General features: G+C 47.9%; 1 protein-coding gene across 7 annotated transcripts in view; it reads left to right on the top strand.

Annotated features, from left to right (window-relative positions):
* The window catches only part of LOC119441284 (glycosyltransferase-like domain-containing protein 1), a 168,153-nt gene that overhangs the window by 92,010 nt on the left and 55,249 nt on the right, over positions 1-20,894 (top strand). For 5 of the 7 annotated variants that reach the window (XM_049661118.1, XM_049661117.1, XM_037705909.2 and 2 more), the window contains exon 4: positions 4,619-4,763. The exons of the other annotated variants lie outside the window; for them this stretch is intronic. In XM_049661118.1, the coding sequence (XP_049517075.1) occupies positions 4,619-4,763 (145 nt within the window). The remainder of the gene's footprint in view (positions 1-4,618; positions 4,764-20,894) is intronic. 7 annotated transcript variants of the gene reach the window in all.

Consider the following 20,894-nt stretch of genomic DNA (forward strand, 5'->3'; position numbering starts at 1 on the left):
CATGCCGAGAAGAAAAATAACGTGAAAATGACTTTGGGCACTGTTTGCTCGGATAACCTTGAAGGCCAATCCACTAGAACCCTCCGCAGTACAGCAAGCAAAGAAATTCAAAAATATTTGTAACCAGGCCGTGGTATATTCTTTTGAAATTAGCTTTCTTATCATCGCAGACAAAAAGTGCTGCCCACGTCAAGTTTTGCTCCAGACAGAAAATTTATGGCTTTATGAACACATTTATTACTATCTTTCAGGGACAGTCAACCAGTGTGCACATGCAGTTCCTATTGCAAACTGGCATTTCCAACCAAGATTTGCCAAGTGGTTACAGCTTTAACCAGCATTTTAGTGATAGTTTTAGCAAATGATAATGAGGAGTGCACGACAAAATGTGCTTCAGTGAGAGTGTGAAGCCTGCAATTATACCAAAGGATCAACGATTATTTTACAATGTTTTTATCCTTGTTACCGGCCACGCAGTCCCTGGAAATGAGGTTGACATTAATGTATGCAGATTAATTTTTAATAATGCTTGCAGCTTCGTAATTGAAACAAAAACATAAATGTACACAGATGAATTTCAACTGTTTATTGCACTAGAAATATGGAAGGCCTCTGATGAAAAAAGGCCCTGTCAACAAACTTTACTAGTGCTTGAAAATAAAAAAAAAAGTAATTACGTTTTATTGTTTACAGTACTTTTTTTTTCAGTGTCACTTCGGAAAACGCTTGCTCTGACACAGTTTGTCACAAACTCCACGAAGAAGATGTTCTTGTTTGCCGTTTTAATGTGTAGCACGTCACTGGCAAAGACGCCATGCAAAGATGTGCAAAGAAGGTCGCGCACATGCAGGCGATTTTTTCTAATCAACGTAGCATTCACTGCAGGGCAAGTTATACGTATACGTACGCTAAACGAGCGAAGTGCGACGGCTTAACGTTATTATATTTATTATGTCGAGGCCTGTCGTACCTTTTGCAAATGCTTTGGAAAGGAAAACAACGTGGGAACTGCGTCAGGCTGTAGCCGAGTCCGTGCGCCCGTTCTAACGAAACAAGTATCAGTAAAGTGGTCACTGCAAAGCCTGCTGCCTGGGGATGGTGTCCATTTGTCTCTTCTTAAGTTTGCGACCCAACGCTGGTGCAAATCCGGCCTAGAGCGAGGGAATCTGCGTAACAAGAGGAACAGCTGTAAAACTGACACTGATACGACACGAGTGTTTCGCTACGTATCGCGTATGTTGTGCATAATATCGTAATACTTACAAGTGAAACGTTTTGCCAGACGACTTCTCTGGTCTGCTTGTACAGTTTATGGCGCAACAAGCAGGCATTTTTCGATGAAATGCGAGCGACACCGGCCCATACACATCAGTAGCTATGCTTGCACGGCGACCATTTGTCCAACTTCCGGGACGAGCGGTCGAGCTTCCGGTGGCCGCGCGCCGGAGAGCTCGAAGCGCCATCCAGCAACCCTAGTGGAGATCAGTGATTTGGACCCGTCTTACGATTTTACGAATGTTGGCTCAATTTTTACGGAAAAATGGTTATATTCGCGAAATAGTTTTTTAAATTTTTAATAAATTCACACCGTTGCTGGTGGGTAGGGGCGCCACTTACGTAGGGGCGCATAGAGATGGAGGTATGCGCCGTAATCTTTATTGTCTGCAGAGTAAGGAGATTTTTCAATCTTTGACGTTGCCTTCGTCATCGGATTGTTGGACTACCTGACGACGGCTGGAAGTCACTGGTTGTCGTTACTCTCAACATAGAGGTCCACCTGTACGTAAGTGGCGCCCCCAGAGACGACGGCGATTTCGGGTCGATGCGGCAGGCACAGTTTCGGTATGGGAGGCTGTGGCTAGTCGTCTTGCCTAGCTGTCACCTTCGCTAGGCTTTTTTCGCGAGTACAGTAAAAGCTCGTTAATTCAGACACGTCCTTTGGTCCCGGCAGGCGTTTGCATTATTTAATGCAATGAAACTCTCGTTAATTCGGACGTATTTGGCCGCACATCGGTTAATTCGGACAACTCTTGGTGCTCGGCGAGCGCGGAGCGCCGCAAATGTGCGACGCAAACGAGCTATAACTAGAGTGTACTCTACCATAACGGCATTAGCGTCCACCGAAACGAAGCGACGGAGTTCAAATCGTACGGGAATGACAGCAACGCCAGGACGCTTCGTGCCTATTTGAGCCTTTAAAGCTTTTATTCTTTCGTTTGCCGGCGCGCATAGCACCGCGTTGGCCGCGTGCCTTCAAAACTGCGTAGTCGCCATCCGTGATCGCGTTGATAGTGGCCGCGGTTTCATCCGCAGCGGTTGCGGCAAAAAGTAGTTTCGTTTTCACTAGTACACTCTAGTTTTCACTCAGTGTCCGTGCCGTCAGGGAATGGAATACGAACTCCTTGAAAAGACCAAAAGGAAAAAAAAAAAAAAGAAAAAAGAAATCTGAGCCATTCCACGCCGCCGCGCGTTGTTTTCCATCCTTCTCCGCATCGCCAGCCTCGCGCGCCTCTGTCCCGTTGCCCTTCCGCCCCTCCGAACACGAATGGTCCGCGCCCATAGCTCTAAGCCACGCCACCCTCCGAAACATGAATGCACCGCGCCAACACAACGTTAGCGTCCACCGAAACGAAGCGACGGAGTACTGGAATGACAACAACGCCGGAAGGCTTCGTGCCTATACGTGCCTGGCTTGCGTTTACCGCCGCACATAGCACCGCGTTGGCCGCGTGCCTTCATGACTGCGTAGTTAATTACCAACCATGATCGCCTTGATAGCTGCCGCGATTCCGTCCGCTGCGGTTGTGGCAAACAGTAGTTTCGTTTTGACTCGGTACGCACGTCGGCCGTGTGCCTTCATAACTCGGTAGTCGCCATGCATGATCGCGTCGATATCGACAGCGGTTTCGTCCGCAGTTGCAGCAAACGGTAGTTTCGGTTTCACTATGCGTGCGTCAGCCGCGCGCCTTCAGAACCGCAAGGTCGCCGTGCATGATCACGTTGACAGCGGTTGCGGTAAGCAATAGTTTCGTTTTTACTCAGTGTAAAGCTGTCGAGGATGAAGAGAGAGAGATTGCGGTTGTGAAGAGGAAGAGGCGCACCGTCTACATCGCGATGGGCGGCGACCCGGCGACATTGGCGAAAAAATAACGGGATGTGCGCGCGCTAGTGAAAAGCCCGTCTCAGATGAAGACGCGCGCCGCGGCCGCAATGTGAAGGAAGTCGCGAAACCTTCGCAGCGGGGAGCTCTAATCAGTCGCGAGATGACGAGAATTGCAGCTTCCGCATTGCGTTTATGCAAAATAGAAACATAATTTGCTGATTCATACTGCAAATAAGAGCGTGTTGACGTAGTAAGCATTTGTTTATTGTTTTCTTGATACCCTCGATAATTCGATATTCGGTTAATTCGGACATTTGTTTCGGTCCCGTGAAATCCGAATTAACGAACTTTTACTGTATGACCTGTTTTGTGGGCCTCGCTTTTTTTTTTTTTTTTTTGTGCGACGTGCTGCTGCATCGGGCGCAGTGCGACTCCGGCACTCCGGTGTTTTGTAGCCGTAGAGGCTGCGAAGTGCTCGAAGCCTCGTCAGCACTAGATACTATCAGTACTTCCAAGTGTGTTTGAAGTCGTACCCCTCGGCAGAATTCCCGTGCACGCCCGCCCTCCCCCCCCCCCCCCCCCCCCCGCCCCCCGGTCGCGAGTTTACGAATTTGCAAGTCTTGAGGTTGGCAGGTATGACATTATTTGCGTCTAGTCGTTCGATCAAAGATGAAATCCTTGCACTGTCAGCACTTTCAATCACGGCTTTTGCTTCATTGATGAGACGTGTGTTCATCTGGCGTCGCGCGTTCGCTTGTGTTCGGTTCATCTTGTGTTTCAAGCATGTGGGACCTCGCTCACCTTCTCAGATGAATGCTGAGTAGATGTCTTATCACGGCGAAGGGTAACGGCGGATGGTCCAGTCATGTTGTACCGACTGGCTTTCGGAGGAGGTTTCTGCTGTCCCTACGACGTGCTGTCTTCACTTTCAAAGTTCCCGATGAGCACTCCAGGCATGTAGAGTCCCAGCGAGCACTCCCAGGGGGTTTCGGCACTAGAATATCGAATAAATGGTCACGGCCTATGGTGAAACACAACTGTATTTACATTATTTACAGTAATTGGATTGAATGCTGTCCATGGCGGACGCTGTCTCTTCTTTCACTTTGTCGTCTTTTCTGTGCGTCCGTGCTCCCGCGTGCCTTGCAGTTGACTTCTTCTTTTTCTCTAGCTCTTTGAAGAATGGTAAATATTCAATATTGACAGTGAGTTTCAGCGGTCGTCGAATGAGATGTGTTTATGTTTGCATGTTTGCTTGGGTGCGCATGACACCATGCCTATTAATTTAGTTTGTAAGCAAATGTTTACAAGCTTAAACGGCTGATAAAACTACTATCGTTACTTCATAAAGCTGTCTACTAACTTGCTATAGCAATCGGTGCTTTGCCATTGGGTGAAACAACGTCTGTGTGTTCTTTACGGTGGTTTCTTTCATGATTACTGGTGTTTCCTTACATAATACCATGTGCGACCAACTTGCCCACCAAGCCACTACTCCACTATTGTGTTGTGCAGCATCTTTGGTTGGAGTCCGGGACGAACTGGGAGACCACATCCAGCAGTGGGGCTCCCTGCCGGACCGGGACCAATACCTGGCCCTGCTGTGCAAGGCTGATGTGGTTGTTTCCACGGCCACCCATGAGTTCTACGGGGTTGCCATGCAAGTTTACCGAGCTCGTGCTTTTGTCCCTCACATAAAGATGTTTTGTGTTGTCTCAGTCTAGTTTCCTAGGGCTGTGTTCGTATTTCGGCCGGTTTATTAAGAACTTCGCCCAACTTGCTCACCCACTCACGTGCCTTCTTCAGAAAGACAGTCCATACGTATGTACTACAGAGTGCGAGGACGCGTTCTGTCAGCTGAAGTACTTACTAACCTCTGGGCCAGTCTTGCGCCATTTCGATCCCGAGGCCATGACTGAGCTACACACTGATGCTAGCGGTGTGGGCGTTGGCGCCGTCCTCGTTCAACTTCACCATGGGCGCCAGCACGTCATTGCGTACGCAAGTCGGACACTGACTCGAGCGGAGCGAAATTACACTGTCACCGAATTGGAATGCCTGGCAGTAGTCTTCGCCATCCAGATATTTCAGCCATATCTGTACAGTCGCCATTTCAAGATAGTCACGGACCATCATTCCCTTTGTTGGCTTATTGGACTGCGAGATCCTTCTGGACGGCTGGCACGCTGGGCGTTACGCCTTCAAGAATACAACTTTTCTGTCGCCTACAAGAGCGGTCGGTGTCATACCGATGCCGAATGCTTGTATCGTCTCCCGTCGCCACACACCAACGCTAACGACGACGACTTCGACGACTACCTTGCCAGCATTACCGAGTTTCCTGACGTCAGTACCTTTAAATGTGAACAACATCGCGATCCTAGACCGATGTCCCTATTGGAGGCTGCCCGCACGTCAGGTCAGACCACGCCGTTCATGCTGTGGGACGGCCTGCTTTATAAAAAGAATTACTCTGCTGATGGCGCTTCGTTGCTCCTAGTCGTTCCCGAACGCCTGCATACTGCGATTCTTCGCGCCATGCATGACGACATCACGTCGGGTCACCTGGGCTTTGCCCGGACGCTTCATCGATTACGCCAGCGCTTTTATTGGCCGAAGCTTTAGAAGAGCACAAGACAGTACATTGCCAGTTGTCCAGGTTGCTAATGTCATAAGAAGCCGGCGTCGTCTCCTGCAGGCTTTTTGCAACCAGTGATGCCCCCTACTTCACCATTTGAAAAAGTTGGTATCGACTTGCTCGGCCCCTTTCCTAAGAGCTCTACCGGCCGTCGCTGGATTATTGTATGCGTCGACTACTTGACAGGCTATACTGAGACTGTGGCGCTTACCTCTGCTACAGCCGCCGACGTGTCGTGCTTTCTGCTTCATTCTGTCGTCCTACGCCACGGCGCTCCCCGTGTTGTTATAAGTGACCGCAGACAGCAATTCACCGCCGACGTTGTTGAAGATCTGCTGCGCCTTTGCGGTTCTACATATCGGCATTCAACGCCATACCATCCACAAACCAATGGCCTGACCGAACGCACGAATCGTACTCTCACCAACATGTTGTCACTCCACGTCTCAGCTGATCACAAGAATTGGGATGCTGTGCTGCCCTTCATCATGTACGCATACAATACAGCCAAGCATGAAGTAACCGGGTATGCGCTTTTCTATCTGTTGTATGCTCGCAGTCCCCAAACTTTCTTGGATACAATTTTGCCGTTCATACTGAACGAAGACACATCTGTTGCACAGATTGTGTCGTGCCGAAGAAGCGCATCGGCTTGCTCACCTAAGAACCATCTCCTCGCAAGTTTCATCCAAGGCACGCTATGACGCCCAGCATATACCTGTCACTTTCGCTTCGGGCGATCACGTTTTACTGTGGACACCTGCACGGAAGAAAGGCTTGTATCGCAAGTTTATCGCAACGTACAGTGGTCCATTCGTGATACTCAACCAATTAAGTGACGTCAACTACGTCATAGCAAAACTGACCTCCAATAATCGCCGGTCGCGGAAGACACAAGTGGTTCATGTGGCTCGCCTGAAGCCCTACCATCATAGGGTTCCCGAATCGAGTGCTACCAACCACGTACTTCCTTAACTCGCTCGGCGAGCTTCGTCTGCGCCGGAGGAAGATGTTACGCTGCGCAGCGTAGCCGAAGAAGAGGAGATGGAAGGAGTGCACGCGGTGTAGAGCAATGCCTGACTGCCTGCAATCTCCTCGCTACGCCCCCTCGATCATCTTGTAAATAAACCCATCTCACCCGCAACACTATTACGGCAGTACTTGAGTAAAATTTTTCTGCTCGCTGATGTTTATTGTGTGGCAGGTATTGACTGGCCCCATCGTATGATCTCACTCTCATTGTTATGCGAATTATCCAAACATTTTCTATTTGCAATGTTGACTTCCATATGTATTAGCATCATGCAAGGGTTGAAGCTTGGGTGAGTTGGTAATGGTGCATTTTGACGTTGTTCACAGCGCACACTAATAAGCAAAAAGGGCAGGTAGAGTGAAAGAGCAAGGACTACAAAAGGACAGGACAAGGACAGAAAAAGTTGGAAGTCAGTGCTCTTTCACGCTGCCTGTTCTTTCTTTCTTCTTTCATTTCATTTCATTTTTATTTCCTTAAAGACCCCTGAGGGGGTATTGCATAAGGGGTGGTTTGCTGTTTTTTTTTCACAAACTTGTTTCTACACTGAACATTTTTGTGTTTCGATTAGCTAAGTCTGAATGAGTAACTTGCAAAATGTATATTAAACCCTTATTAACTCAGACTCTGATGTCTCAAAATATTGGTCAAGTTGAAGTTTTTTTCTGGCCATGGGTTTCAACCCATGTATTTTTCACCACTTATCGTGAAAATTTCTTGCGTCGGGCTCTGGATATTTCGAAATCTCAACATTGAAAATACCAGGAAAAAGGCAACGGGGCAGCGTTGGCAGCGTCGCTGGCTGAGCTGCACGAGGTCGCACTCCCTGCTTCTCTTTTCTGCCCTCTTCCTGTCTTGCTCGGCTGCCACTTTGTTATGGCGTCACAGGGCAGCGTTGAGTTGGGAGTCGGTCTTTTCTTTTTTCCCTCTCATTTAGCATGCCGTAAGTGACGCATCAGGGTGGTCATATCATATTAATTGTCACCTTGGGCAAGGTTATCTGCACTTTTCAGCAGGCATGATATCAGCCCATCCTCTGCACCCAAAAGAAGCCAGCATAGAGCCCACAGCATTTCAGTGAGATCACAGCTTGATAAGGATGCTCACTCCATGCTCACGTGATGATGAGGCGTAAATGCCGTGCCACTCATGGGCATCTGCTAAAGGTGTGACAGTTGCGCCATCTTGTAGCTTCAGTTTTCAAAATTTATCATCCAGAAATAAGTGTGTCGGGTTTTGGGATGTCTTTAAACAGTTATGCTTGGATGACTGACTTCAAATGTATCGTTAGGACCCATCGTCTTGACTCTGTGCCAAGCACGCTGTCTTGGTCAATAATGCTGTTGGCTGTAGACCTCACCAGTGTAGATGCATGGAAAAGTGATTCAAAAATAGTTCTTGCAGTATCTTGGAAATGCTCCGTGAGGTCTGTGCGCGACTCTTATTTTCATAATTTCGCTTATCTCAAAACTTCTCTTATCTTGACTTTTTCCGCGGTTTTTACAGCTTTGAGTTAACGGGGTTTTACTGTACGTCCACTGATATCTACCGCTGTTAAACTCTGTTGCTACGGAAGTGTGAAATTTGCTTTCCACGGGGCCTTACCAGTGGCGCAAAGTTCTTTGCGGACAACTAGAGATAAATTTTTGTGCCATTGAATTTTAATCCCATAACGCCGGACATTGCATTTTTTTACCCATGAGCCACTTAAGGCTTTCGCCATAATAACTCAGATTATGTGTGCAATAGAGTGCAGCAACATGAAATGTAAAATGAATTACGAACCTTTACAATTTCCAACTATATTTTTTCCATATATATTTCCTAACTTATGTCCTATGCATGCTCATTTATGTACAGGCAGGGCACATTCAAAACGGGATGTCCCCCGGACATCCGAACGAGATATGGACAAATTCTTGTACGTCCTATGGACGTCCATGATGGATATTTAAATGGATGGACATTCTGATTTCTCGCGGACGTCCCACGGATATACGTGGTTACTTGGGTCTGTCTGTTTGTCCGTCCGTCTGTCATGCTCGTGGTGCCGTCGTGGTTCTATCGTCGTCAATCCAGCTTCATGATCCGACTCTCGTCATGCCATCATCGTCACGCATTCTTTGCCAACCTAGTGGCCCAAATTCCTAATAGCTTGGGACACTAGGACACTCATGGTCATGATGCTGTCAGGGTTGTTACATCTTCGTCATTCCAACGTTGTCATCCGTCTCTCGTCAAGCCGTTATCGTCACATAGTCATGCATTCGTCATCACACTGCCATAGTGATGTCATCATGGTTCTATCGTCGTCACTCCAGTGTCATCATGCCATTGTCGTCACGCCGTTGTTGTCATACAGGCTTTGTCATGCCATTGTTGTCACACAGTTGTGGTTCAGTTCAGTTTTATTTCCTTAAAGACCCCTTTGCTGGAGGTATTACATAAGGGGTGGGTACAGTTGATAACGCAACAGAAACACAGGTATTCATAAAAGCTGTACAAGAAAGCTACATTTCGCATGTGCATAAAAACAGAAAGAAGGTGATACTTATATCGTCAGGCCATCGTGATCGCTACAGCATCGTTATTCTAACTTCATCATTTGATACTTTCATGTTGTCATAGTCACGCCATCATTGTTACACAGTTGTCGTCGCACCATTGTCGCCATGCCATTGTCGTCATGCTCTTGCATTACCATCGTCACCACTTCAGTAACGTCATCCAGTTCTCATTATGCCGTTGTCATCATACCACCTTCGTTGATCCATCGACGTCAATTCTTTGTAGTTCTATCGTAATTATGCTGCCGTGTGATGATGATGTGGGCCCAGGCCTCAAACACACAGGGATGGCACAATGAACACACAGAGGCTTAATGACATGGAAACGGGACTAGGACAACGCCCACGATTAAACACACAATTCACTTCCTAGTTGTCTGTCGCTTGCATACAGCGTGTCTGTAGGATGACGTCTAATTGCGTGTCCATATAGTATCGGGTGATATCGGCATGTACTACACATGCCGATAAGTACAAGTTTTATCGATGTTGCCCTCTCCCGATCCAGGCATTTATATAAAGCCTTGCTCAATAAACATGACATGATTCTTCCCGTTACACTCGGACTGTCAGGATGGCCCAACGGTGCCAAACGATACATGGTGTCAGAAGTGGGATCTGGTGAAATCCGGAGTTTGCATCCAGGCGCGAGAACACTGTCGCTGCCGGCGAGATCTGCTTCTATATCTTCTCTGCGAGGCATTATGTAATGCTCTCGTTTTAGGCACTCATTTATGTTTCGTGGATCGATGCACACTCAGATTTTCCTGTCCTTCTTTCGAACAATAACGTCAGGACTCACCCAGTCTGTTGGCTCAGTCACTTTCGTGATAATGCCTGCACGTTGCTTGCGGTCCAGTTCCATCTTGAGGGGTTCCTGTAAGGCCAATCGAACACGCCTTGCGGCCTGGACGACGGGAACGGTGCCATCACGCAACACCATCTTGTATACTCGTTGCACGCACCCGGTTCCAGTAAACAGATGGCGAAATTCGTTGAAGATGTCTTCAGGGCTGCTCTTGGATACACTGTGTACATGCTGAACGTGCCGGTCTAACATTCAACGCTGAAAAGTGCACGATTGCTGTCGAAAAGGTAGAATTTCTTGGGGACGTAATTGACAAAAATGGCATCAGGCCAAGCCCATCCTTGACAAATTGCATGTTGCAAATGCCATTACCGGTGGACAAGCTTGCGGTGCAAGGAATGTTGGGTGTCGCCAATTACTTCGGCAAGTTCTTGCCGTCGCTCGCTGAAAGAACAACACTACTGAGGGGTCTGATAAAAAAAAACGCGTTTTCGAATGGACAGCCAACCACGATCAAGAATGGAAGCAGTTATGTGACAATTTGAGCAAAGCACCTTTGCTATCTATCTTTGATGCTCAGCGGAAAACTAAAGTGTCGTCCGACGCGTCGCGAAATGGGCTTGGATCTGCTTTGTTGCAATGCCACAATAACACGTGGAAACCCGTCGTGTACATGTCACGAGCGCTCAGCGAAACAGAGCAACGATATTCACAAATCTAAAAGGAAACATTAGCTTTGCTGTATGGCTGCGAAAGATTCCATCACTTCATCTACAGCCGCAAAGTAACTGCAGAGACCGATCATCGGCCCTTGATTGCCATCGCTCGAAAACCAATGGGTGATATGCCGCCAAGGCTACAGCGTTTTTTCCTGCGTCTGCTGCGTTATGACCTTGACTTGCAATTCATTCCAGGGAAGCACCTTGTCCTCGCCGACATGCTTTCGAGAGCCACCAGCAGGCAAGCGGGTGACACCGACAGCGACGATGTAGAAGTCCACGCAGTAAGTGTGATGTCTTCATTAGCGCGCGACCAGACTCGAAAGCGATTGGCAGCAGAAATGGAGAGGGATGAACAGCTTAAGGAAGTACTGAAGAACCTAGAGTTTGGAGAGGATATCAAGGGTCAGTAGAAGCCATTTCAAGTAGAACTATACCAAGTTAAAAGAGTACTTTCTAAAGGATGTAAGGTGGTAATACCGGCTACTATGAGGTGTGAAATGCTAGAACGCATTCACCAAGGCCACCTAGGTGTCAACAAATACAAAGCGAGGGCCAGACAGCTTGTTTTTTGGCCTGGAATGAATCAAGATATAGAATTGTTGAACTATAAATGTGCAGCATGCCGAAAGTACGCCTATAAACAGCCGACAGAGCCCCTTATAATGCGCCCGGCACCACCTCAGCCATGATACCGTGTAGGGACGGACATTTTCAAATACGGCGGTAGAGCATACTTGTGCGTTTACGACGTGCTTTCCAACTTTCCCGAGGTGGAGTTGCACAAAGACACATCTTCGAGAACCGTCATAGAAGCAGCAAGTGCAATCTTCACCAGGTACAGGCGTACGAATTGAACTTTGTACCGATAATGGCCCCCAGTTCACAAGTCATGACTTCACGGCATTTTCTCGATTATACGATTTCAAACACGTCACTTCAAGCCCGGGATACCCTCAGTCAAATGGTCTCACAGAAAAAGGAGGGTAGGTTGTTAAGCGCATTCTAAAAAAGAACTACTGACGTGAAACAAGACTTCTGGCTTTCACTGCTCGCTTACAGGACGACTCCGATGGAGGGGGCCCCTTCGCCTGCCAAGGTGTTACAAGGTGTGGGGAGCACACGCCACCACCTTCTCCTGCGGGCGCTCACCCTCGCTTGCGCACGAAGCGCACTCGGCGTGAGCCGGGTGGACATCTTCTCGTGCGCGCGCAGCGGGAGTTGGGCGGACACGGGAGAGATGCACATTGCCCTCTCCCAGTTCTCGCTCACCTCTCGCGACGCGCATGCCCGCGCGGGAAGAGGGAAAGTATCCGACGGGCGAGGAGGACATTCCCCTTGCGAAAAGGTAAAAAGGTATAAAAGAGCGCGACCGAGAGACCCCCGGGGCTCTCTTAACCTCGCTACACCTACCTGCCCATACGGATATACCCACTGCAACCCGTGAGTGGCCTCATTTGCGTGACTACCACACGCAACGAGGCAAGCCTATTTTATTACTTATTATACAGAGCAGACTTCCCACTGCAAGTGTGTTTTATTGCCCACAGCAACAAACGTTGTTGAGTTGACTCACTTGTTGCCTTATTCGCCCGAACCCTACGTAGCTGCGATTATACGCGCTACGGGTTGGGGAAAACCCCCACAAAGCAAGGTAAATGCGAACGACACTGCCGGATGTCCGGGTCGTTCCGAGAACTACAGGTCTGAAAACATTGCCAAAGCAACACTTGGAAGAGGACACTAGTGCCGCTGGGAACAGGCGACACCGTTCGGGTTAAAACAGGGTCATGGGCAACCAAAGCCCAAGTCCTCGAGCCGTGCAACACTCCCAGGTCATATCACGTAGTCGCAGAGGAAGGAAGGGTGCTCCGCCGCAACCGCCAGCACCTACTGCCGACTGGCAAAACCTTCCGAAGGCGTACACGTTCCGACAGCGATGAGGACTTTGGCGAACAAAATGCTAATTATGCTATTTGCAGTGGTAAACCCGCCTAACCACATGCACCCAATGCGACAAGCACCACAGCAGCATCGAGATGCTCGACAAGACGACGGTGGCCACCACAACGATTGACCTATGACAGAAACTTTATGCAGGTGTCGTGATCAGCCTCCAAGCAGCGTGCAATGAATGTTGCCACTTCAGTACACTGTTCTATTTGTTAACCTTCTGATGGAAACTTTTAACAGTTCTGTTTTTGTTTTCTCAAACGAAAGAGGATGTATCGGGTGATATCGGCATGTACTACACGTGCTGATAAGCACAAGTTTTATCGGTGTTGCCCTCTCCTGATCCAGGCATGTATATAACGCCTTGCTCAATAAACGTGTCATGATTCTTCCCGTTACGCTCGGACTGTCAGGGTGGCCCAACGGCGCCGAACGATACATGGTGTCAGAAGTGGGATCTGGTGAAATCCAGAGTTTGCTGGAGCTCAAGATTGAGCTCCAGGAAAACACAGCTGGCGCACAAGGTGCGTTGAGTGACCCCACTACGCAACAGTTGGTTACCAGGGTGGCTTCCTGAGGTATTCAGTCTGCACAAGTTGATCCCCCCATTTAACGAAGCCCGGGATGATTTAGACGCCTACTTGCAACGCTTTCAGCGAGTGGATGGCCCCGTTCAAAATGGGCACTCTCTGTCAGCCTTTGCCTGAGACAGGAAAAGCATTGACAGTCATAGGACGGCTTGATTCAAATGCAGCCCTAGACTATGACCAGCTGAAGGCTACTCTTCTTCAGCGGTTTCGGTGCACTGCTGAGGGATACCGAGAAAAGTTTCGAACCGCAAGGCCCGAAGAGCACGAGACTGGCCCGCAATGTGCAGGAAGAATATCGGGCTACTTCGACCGCTGGCTTGAAATGTCCCATATTGAGAGAACCTTCGACTCCTTCAGGGATGCCATAATTGCTGAACAGTTTTTGAGATGTTCTGGGTTGCAGCGAGTGTTCCTGAAAGAAAGAAATTGTAGGACCCTCGCTACCTTGTTGAAGAATGCCAATTGTTTTATAGAGGCACATAACCTGACCAATCAAGGTGGAGAGAAGCTCTCCAATGAGATCACGTTAAACTCTGCTCACAAGACTGCACCTCCAACTGCAGCGCTGAGGACAACTAATCGGTGTTTCCTTTGTGATAAAGCAGGACATGGAGCTTTGGAGTGCTGGCCGCGGACTAAAGAAAACCCTGAAGGTCACGGATGGTCCGGCAGAAATGAACAAGGAGGTGAACCCCCAAGGAGGAAAAATCAAGGACAAGCTTCGTGTATGCTGGCTCCGTTGCAAGCCGAAAAACCGACGGAAGAGGTTGGCGGATACGTCTTACTTCAAGGTGGCGAAACAGTCCCAATAGCCACCGTGATGTTAATGCGACCAGGCCCCAAATGTGATGGTGGAAATCTGCCAGTGGAAAGAGGCTTCCTCGAATCATAACCGGTGTCTGTCTTACGAGACACTGGCTGCAATACCGTGGTAGTGCGGCTTTCATTGGTACCTGAGGACAAAATGACAGGAACAAAAAGCGCAGTGTTCTTGCCTGACCGCACGGTTCACTACTTACTGGAAGCGATAGTATACTTAGACACGTCATTCTTTACAGGCTACCCCCTGTATGACGTGGTAGCGGGAAACATTGAGGGTGCCCATTCACCTGATGACCTGGCCTAGTTAGTTCATGGTCTCCACAGCAACATAACAGCAACAAGACGAGTTACCTGCCATGAGGACGCCAAAATTGTGATGATGTGGGCCCAGGCCTGGCACAATGAACACAGAGGCTTTATGACGCAGGGAAGGGACTAGGACAACGTACACGATAACACACAATTCACTCCTAATTGTCTGTCGCTTACATACAGCATCACTGTAGGATGATCTATAATTGCATGTCTGTATCACAGTTGTCATTCAGTCGTGTTTATGCTGCCATTGTCATGCCATTATCGTCATTGCGTCGTCATCATACAGTCTATATCATGCATCTGTTATCATACCCTCATGCCGTCGTGATCGGGCCATCATTGTTACACCAAATTCGTCGACTCTCGTCATGGTGTCGTCACGCCATTGCTGTCATACACTTGCCGTCATACCATTGTCCTCATACTGTTGTTATGCCATCATGATTGCGTTGCCGTCGTACAGTCATCATCATCCATTCGTTGTAATAATGTCATTGTGATGCTGTCGTGGTCGTTTCATCGTCATCATTCTAACTTTGACATCTGACTCTCGTCATGCCATCGTCGTCATACGGTCGATGTCATGCCATTGTTGTCATCTCGTCGTCGTCACACTGCCATTTTATCATCGTCATCACCTTAGTGGGCCTATTCGATTTTCGGAGTTCTGGCAGCCAGACGGCAGCCAGCTAATTCCGTTCCTGATAGGAAGTCAAGTAGGCTGGGATCCCAAGACAACCTGAAGCTGCCCGAAGTTTGCAAAATTGAGCACTGGGACAGCTGGGCGCGGGATAAACGTAAACACTACCAGCATGGCAGTGGTACGCGTGCTCGGTTGTCACATGTAAGAGGTCGCCAGCGGTATACGAAAAAGAGGACGAAGTTTGCGGAGCGTTCCGAACGGCGCGAGCGCGCGAGGCTTGTGAACCGAGCTGTGATCGTGGAAGAAACAGCACGGTTCGATTATTATCGACGTGGCTCTAGAGCTGGAAGGTCACCTCGTCAGCCATGCTCTGACGACAGGAGAGCGGAGGACCCGGCCACGAAGTCTTGAGACTGGCAAGGCCCAGGCGTAGCTGGAGCCCTCGGAGACGTCCGGACGAAGCTCCTGGGACCGGCCACTGCTGCTCACGGTGGTTCCGGTCTTCTTCTCGAGAATCTCTCTTCCTCGGCCAAGCCCGTTCAACTGATAATCACCGTGCTACCTGGTCGCCATGCCGAACGACGTAAGGTGAAGAACGCTTCGCGAGGCCTAAACCGGCTAGTGACACGTCAGCGGCGGCTACCGGGGCACCAGCCACGTACTCGGCCAGGTCGACAGAACCGCGAGGCATCGGCACCTACGGCACCCTCAACGCTTCGGACGCGCACGACGCGGACTTAACAGGAACTTCGAACTGCCGGTCTGTAAGAACCCGCACTTCCATGTTGCGACGCAATTAGGCCGGGGCCAGGGTGCTCAGACTTTGACGAGTCGGTGCTAGGACTGACCTAGAGACATATAAGGCGGAGCTGGGCTCTGGAAATGAGATAGTTCTTTTTTAGTAGTGTTGTATTTAGTTAGAGTTTTGGATCTTCTGTTGAGTGAGCATTCTTGGCTGAGTTATAATTTTAGTTTTGTGTGCCTTATGCATTTACTGTCCCTGTACATATTAAATCCTTGTTTGCTGTGCTGCCAGTCGTGTCTCTCCTTCATCGAGAGTGGCACATGTACGCAACTCTCCGCCTCCCAAATGAGTAGAAGGTGACAAAATATTGGCAAGCCTGCCAGGATTGATACAGCCCAGTCACCGATACTCGGGAGTTGCAAAGATGGAGTGGGAACGCTTGGCGGCGATAGCGAAGGATTTAAACCTGTCAAAGGATGAGACAATGACGTTTTTCGAATACACTCGACAAGAAAAAGAAAAGGAGCACAAACGAGCACGCATGGAGCATGAACGAGTGCGCGAACAGCACAAAAGCGAGAAAGAAATTTTAGAGTTAAAGATTAGACTGGCAGAGATGAACGCCAGGTCTCGCGAGGGGTCGATTTCCCCCAGGTCGGCGTCATCCGACTCGACTTCGCCCAGGCCAAAACGAATTTGCCCAAAGAAATTGATGGCTCCGTTTTATGAGCGTAGAGATGATTTAGATGCGTATTTGGATCACTTTGAAAGAATAGCAAGGCTGGGCAAGGAATGAGTGGGCTAGTGCCTTAAGCCTGTGTCTAGTTGGTGAGGCGTTAAGTGTGTTTGGACGGATGCCCGCCGAAGAGAGTTTAGAGTATGATAAGGTGAAGAACACTTTATTGCAAAGATTCCGGCTAACCGCTGAGGGTTTCTGCGAAAAGTTCAGGTCATGCAAGCCGGAAGACGCGGAAAGGGGAAAACAGTTTGCATGTAGATTAACAAACTACTTTGAAAGATGGATGGAGTTGTCAGAGGCGAACAAGACAAATGAAGGGGTGCGGGACAAGGTCGTAGGAGAACAATTTCTCGCCAGGTGCAGCGACAGTCTGGCGATATTCCTCAAAGAGAGGAAATTAAAAACAGTATAAGAAATGGCGGCGCATTCAGATCAGTTCGTAGAGGCGCAGGGACTAAGGAATTTAGGAAAGAGTGGCAAGGACGCGCCGATGGCAGCAGTAGGGGAGACGAGGAATCGGGGTCCAATGAACAGGCAAGGGACGTCACAAAGGTGTTTTTTTTGTAACCGGCTGGGACATATAGCAATGAACTGTCGGGTGAAGGATAGTCGACGTGGTCCACCAGTGGTTTGCCAGCTATGTCAAAAGAGAGGTCATGGGGTGCACGAATGCAGTTCAGGATACGTGGACAAAGCTGCATGTATGATGAAAGGCAAAGAGGATGGGCCGAGAGAAAAGAACATGCCCGTGGTAAAGGGAGAAGTTCAAGGATGCAGGGCCATGGTATTGAGAGACACGGGGGCGAACACAGTCTTAGTCAGGGAGAGTCTGGTACCATCCGAGAACATGACCGGCTATTTCAAACCAGTCATTTTGGCGGACAGGTCTGTCAAGTATTTGCCAGAGGCGCAAATTCAAGTATCGACTCCATTTTTTACGGAAGTGGTCACAGCTAGGTGTGTAGGAAGATCCCCTGTAGGACCTGATTTTGGGGAATGTATCAGGGGTGAGAAGGGCGGATGACCCAGACCCTAACTGGAAGAGGACAGAGGATTTAGAGAAGAGGAAAAAATCAGAAGCGCTAGAAGAGGAGACACCTGAGGTAGAGGTAGCAGCGGCAGTACAAACGCGAGCTATGAGTAAGAGTACTAAACCCTTAACACCATTACCGGTCACGAACATTAAGGGGTTGAGCATAACGGTGGCTGAATTCAAGGAATTACAGGAGAAAGACGAGTCGTTGCAGAAGTGCATACAGAAGATAGGAGGAGTAGTATGAAGGAAAGGAAGTCGAAACCTGGTGGAGTTTTTCAAGAAGAACTATTTATTATACCGGAAGTGTGTGTTCAACTCGGGAAGAGAGGTGCAGCAGTTGATGGTCCCGAAAGTTAGGGCACGATAATGCAATGGCAGGTCACCAGGGAATAAAAGACACTTTGGAAAAAATAACAGAAGATTTCTTTTGGATCGGGGTACAGAGCGATGTGAGGAGATACGTCAGGTCATGCGATGTATGCTAAAAGACTATGGCTAAGGCGAAAAACGAGGAGAACACTGGCGTTTGCATTATTGCTGAAGGGAAGAACGCAGGCAGACTAGATAGTACCCCTGACGTCGGAAAGAAAAAGCTTGCGACGGGAGAACTCTTGATTCAGAGTAAACGGGATAAGAGGATAGACAACGTTCCAATCGAGGTCTGCATACCCGAAGAGCAGAGGAGAGTGGAGAAGGTAGTTTCACCTCGGAAGGATAGGAGGTCGATAAGTGCAGTGGAGCCCAGGGAGTACCAGACACTAGGCATGATGGAACATTGGGACTCTGAGAAAAAGGGCGAAGAAGGCAGATACCCGAATCTCCATAAACGTGTAACGTGCAAGGGCAGAAGATGGAAAAGAAACAGAGCAGGTGCAATGGCTATAACCAGAAGGAAAACCATGTAGGACTGACACGCGGAATATTGCAGGATTCAGAAATGTGTATAGAGAGGAAAGAATGGAAACAGTACCTATGCAGATATAGAGTAGGTAGAACTCTCCGCCTTCCAAACGAGCAGAAGGTGACATCGGTCCAATGCCAACGCTGTTCTGTACAGAATCGGGCTGCGCGATTTATAGCTTCACAATACGATTGGAACACAAGCATCACTAGCATTAAATTTTCTCTTAATCTCCAGTCCTTGTCAACTCGCCACCCAATTGCACAACTGTGTCTTTTTCACAAACTCTACTACTATTTTCCCCAGTTGCGTAATACACTTCTTCCTCCTCACCACACTTCTCATCGACTTTTCAACAGCTTAAGTGTACGTCTTCATGGAACTACCACCGCATTTCATAAATCTTTCCTGCCCATCACAATAGAGCACTGGAATGAGCTGCCACAATCAATAGTTATTGAGCGTGATAGCTCAAAATTCAAGCAGTTACTGACAGCCCATTATCTAACCTAATCACCTTGCTTACACCTGTGCCACGTCTTACTACTATTGCTTTATTTTTATTTATTTTTATATATGTATATATATGTGTGTATAATATCTGTATACGTATATTTATTTTTCTTTTTTCCTATATTTAGCGTTCATACAATTTTTGATATCATGACTGCTCTGTATTTCTGTTTTTGTCCCCCCCTTATGTAATACCCCGAAAGGGGCCTTTAAGGGTTATTAAATAATGATGATGATGATGATGCCAACGCATCCGATGCCAAGATACAAAATCGCACATAAGTGATCACAAAAGAGATCGCTCGAGGATGTCTCCTTGCAGCGATCACGATTGATGAGTTGGTGTGTTGTCATTTTTTGCCAAGACACGAAAAAGCAGGATATCTGGTACGTCTTATAGGCATAAAATTTAGTGCCGACTTGCTTGCGTGGGCTTCGATTTCATAAAGTTTGTTTCGGCTGATGGTGCTTCTCTTCTGCCCCTGTGCTGAAGGAACTAAGGATAATGAAGTCTTTGTGTCCTACGAAGGTGTAGTTGAAATGTTGCTAAGATTAGACCCCAAATGTTCTGTTGGTCCTGACAATGTCCCAAATGTATTCTTGCGCCGCTATGCAGAGCCTCTTGCACATTTTTTAACTATAATTTTTCGTGTCTCATTATCATCTTTTTCGTTGCCTTCTGACTGGCTTACAGCGAAAGCTGTTCCTGTTTATAAGAAAGGAGACCGGTTGTGTGTGAGGAACTATCGTCCCATTTCCCTTACATCCACCTGTTGTAAGATGCTTGAGCACATTGTCGCTGATCACATTCTTCAGATACTAAAAACTAAGGCAGCTTTAAGCCCCTGCCAGCACGGATTCAGAAAAGGATTTTCTACTATCACACAATTAGTTACGACCATTCACAACTTCAGTGCCATTTTAGATAACTCAGGACAAGTAGACACAATATTTCTTGATTTTAGTAAGGCATTTGATAAGGTTCCGCACAATAAATTGCTCCTCAAGCTTAAGATAATTGGGGTTCCTCTAGCCCTCATCAACTGGATTGCCGCCTATTTGAAACACCGTACACAATTTGTAGAAGTTGATGGCGCTTGTTCCTCACCCCTTCCCGTCTCCTCAGGTGTTCCCCAAGGAAGTGTACTTGGCCCCTTACTTTTTTTAGTGTATGTGAACGATATAGTTTCTGCTATAGATCCCAGTGTTGCTATTAGTCTGTTTGCTGATGACTGCATGCTTTCTAAACCGATCTACTCACCTTCTGATCAAGCCTTGCTTAATACTGCACTGAACGATGTCCTGAACTGGTGCGACAAATGGGGAATGGTTCTTAATACAGAAAAAACGGTATCCATGCGAATAACAAGAAAGAAAATGCCACTAAAATTTGACTATTCTCTTGAAAACAGACCTATTTCTGATGTTACATGTTATAAGTACTTAGGTATTATCATTAATTCCCAGCTTAGTTGGACTGACCACATTAATTATATCACGTCATCTGCAAAACGAAACCTAGGCCTCTTGAGGCATAAACTTAAAGGAGCACCAAGCAACGTTAAGAAACTGGCATATATATCTCTCATCAGGCCGAAATTGGAATATGCAGAAATAGTCTGGGATCCACATACCAAAAAAGACATTACAGAACTGGAAAAAGTGCAGAGACGTGCAGTGCGTTTCATCTACAACAAATTTCGAAATACTGACTCTCCATCTGCTCTAATGGTAGCTAACCAAATTCAGCCCCTCCACATAAGACGAAA

The sequence above is a fragment of the Dermacentor silvarum genome, chromosome 2, assembly GCF_013339745.2.
Source record: "Dermacentor silvarum isolate Dsil-2018 chromosome 2, BIME_Dsil_1.4, whole genome shotgun sequence".
Lineage (NCBI taxonomy): Eukaryota > Metazoa > Arthropoda > Arachnida > Ixodida > Ixodidae > Dermacentor > Dermacentor silvarum.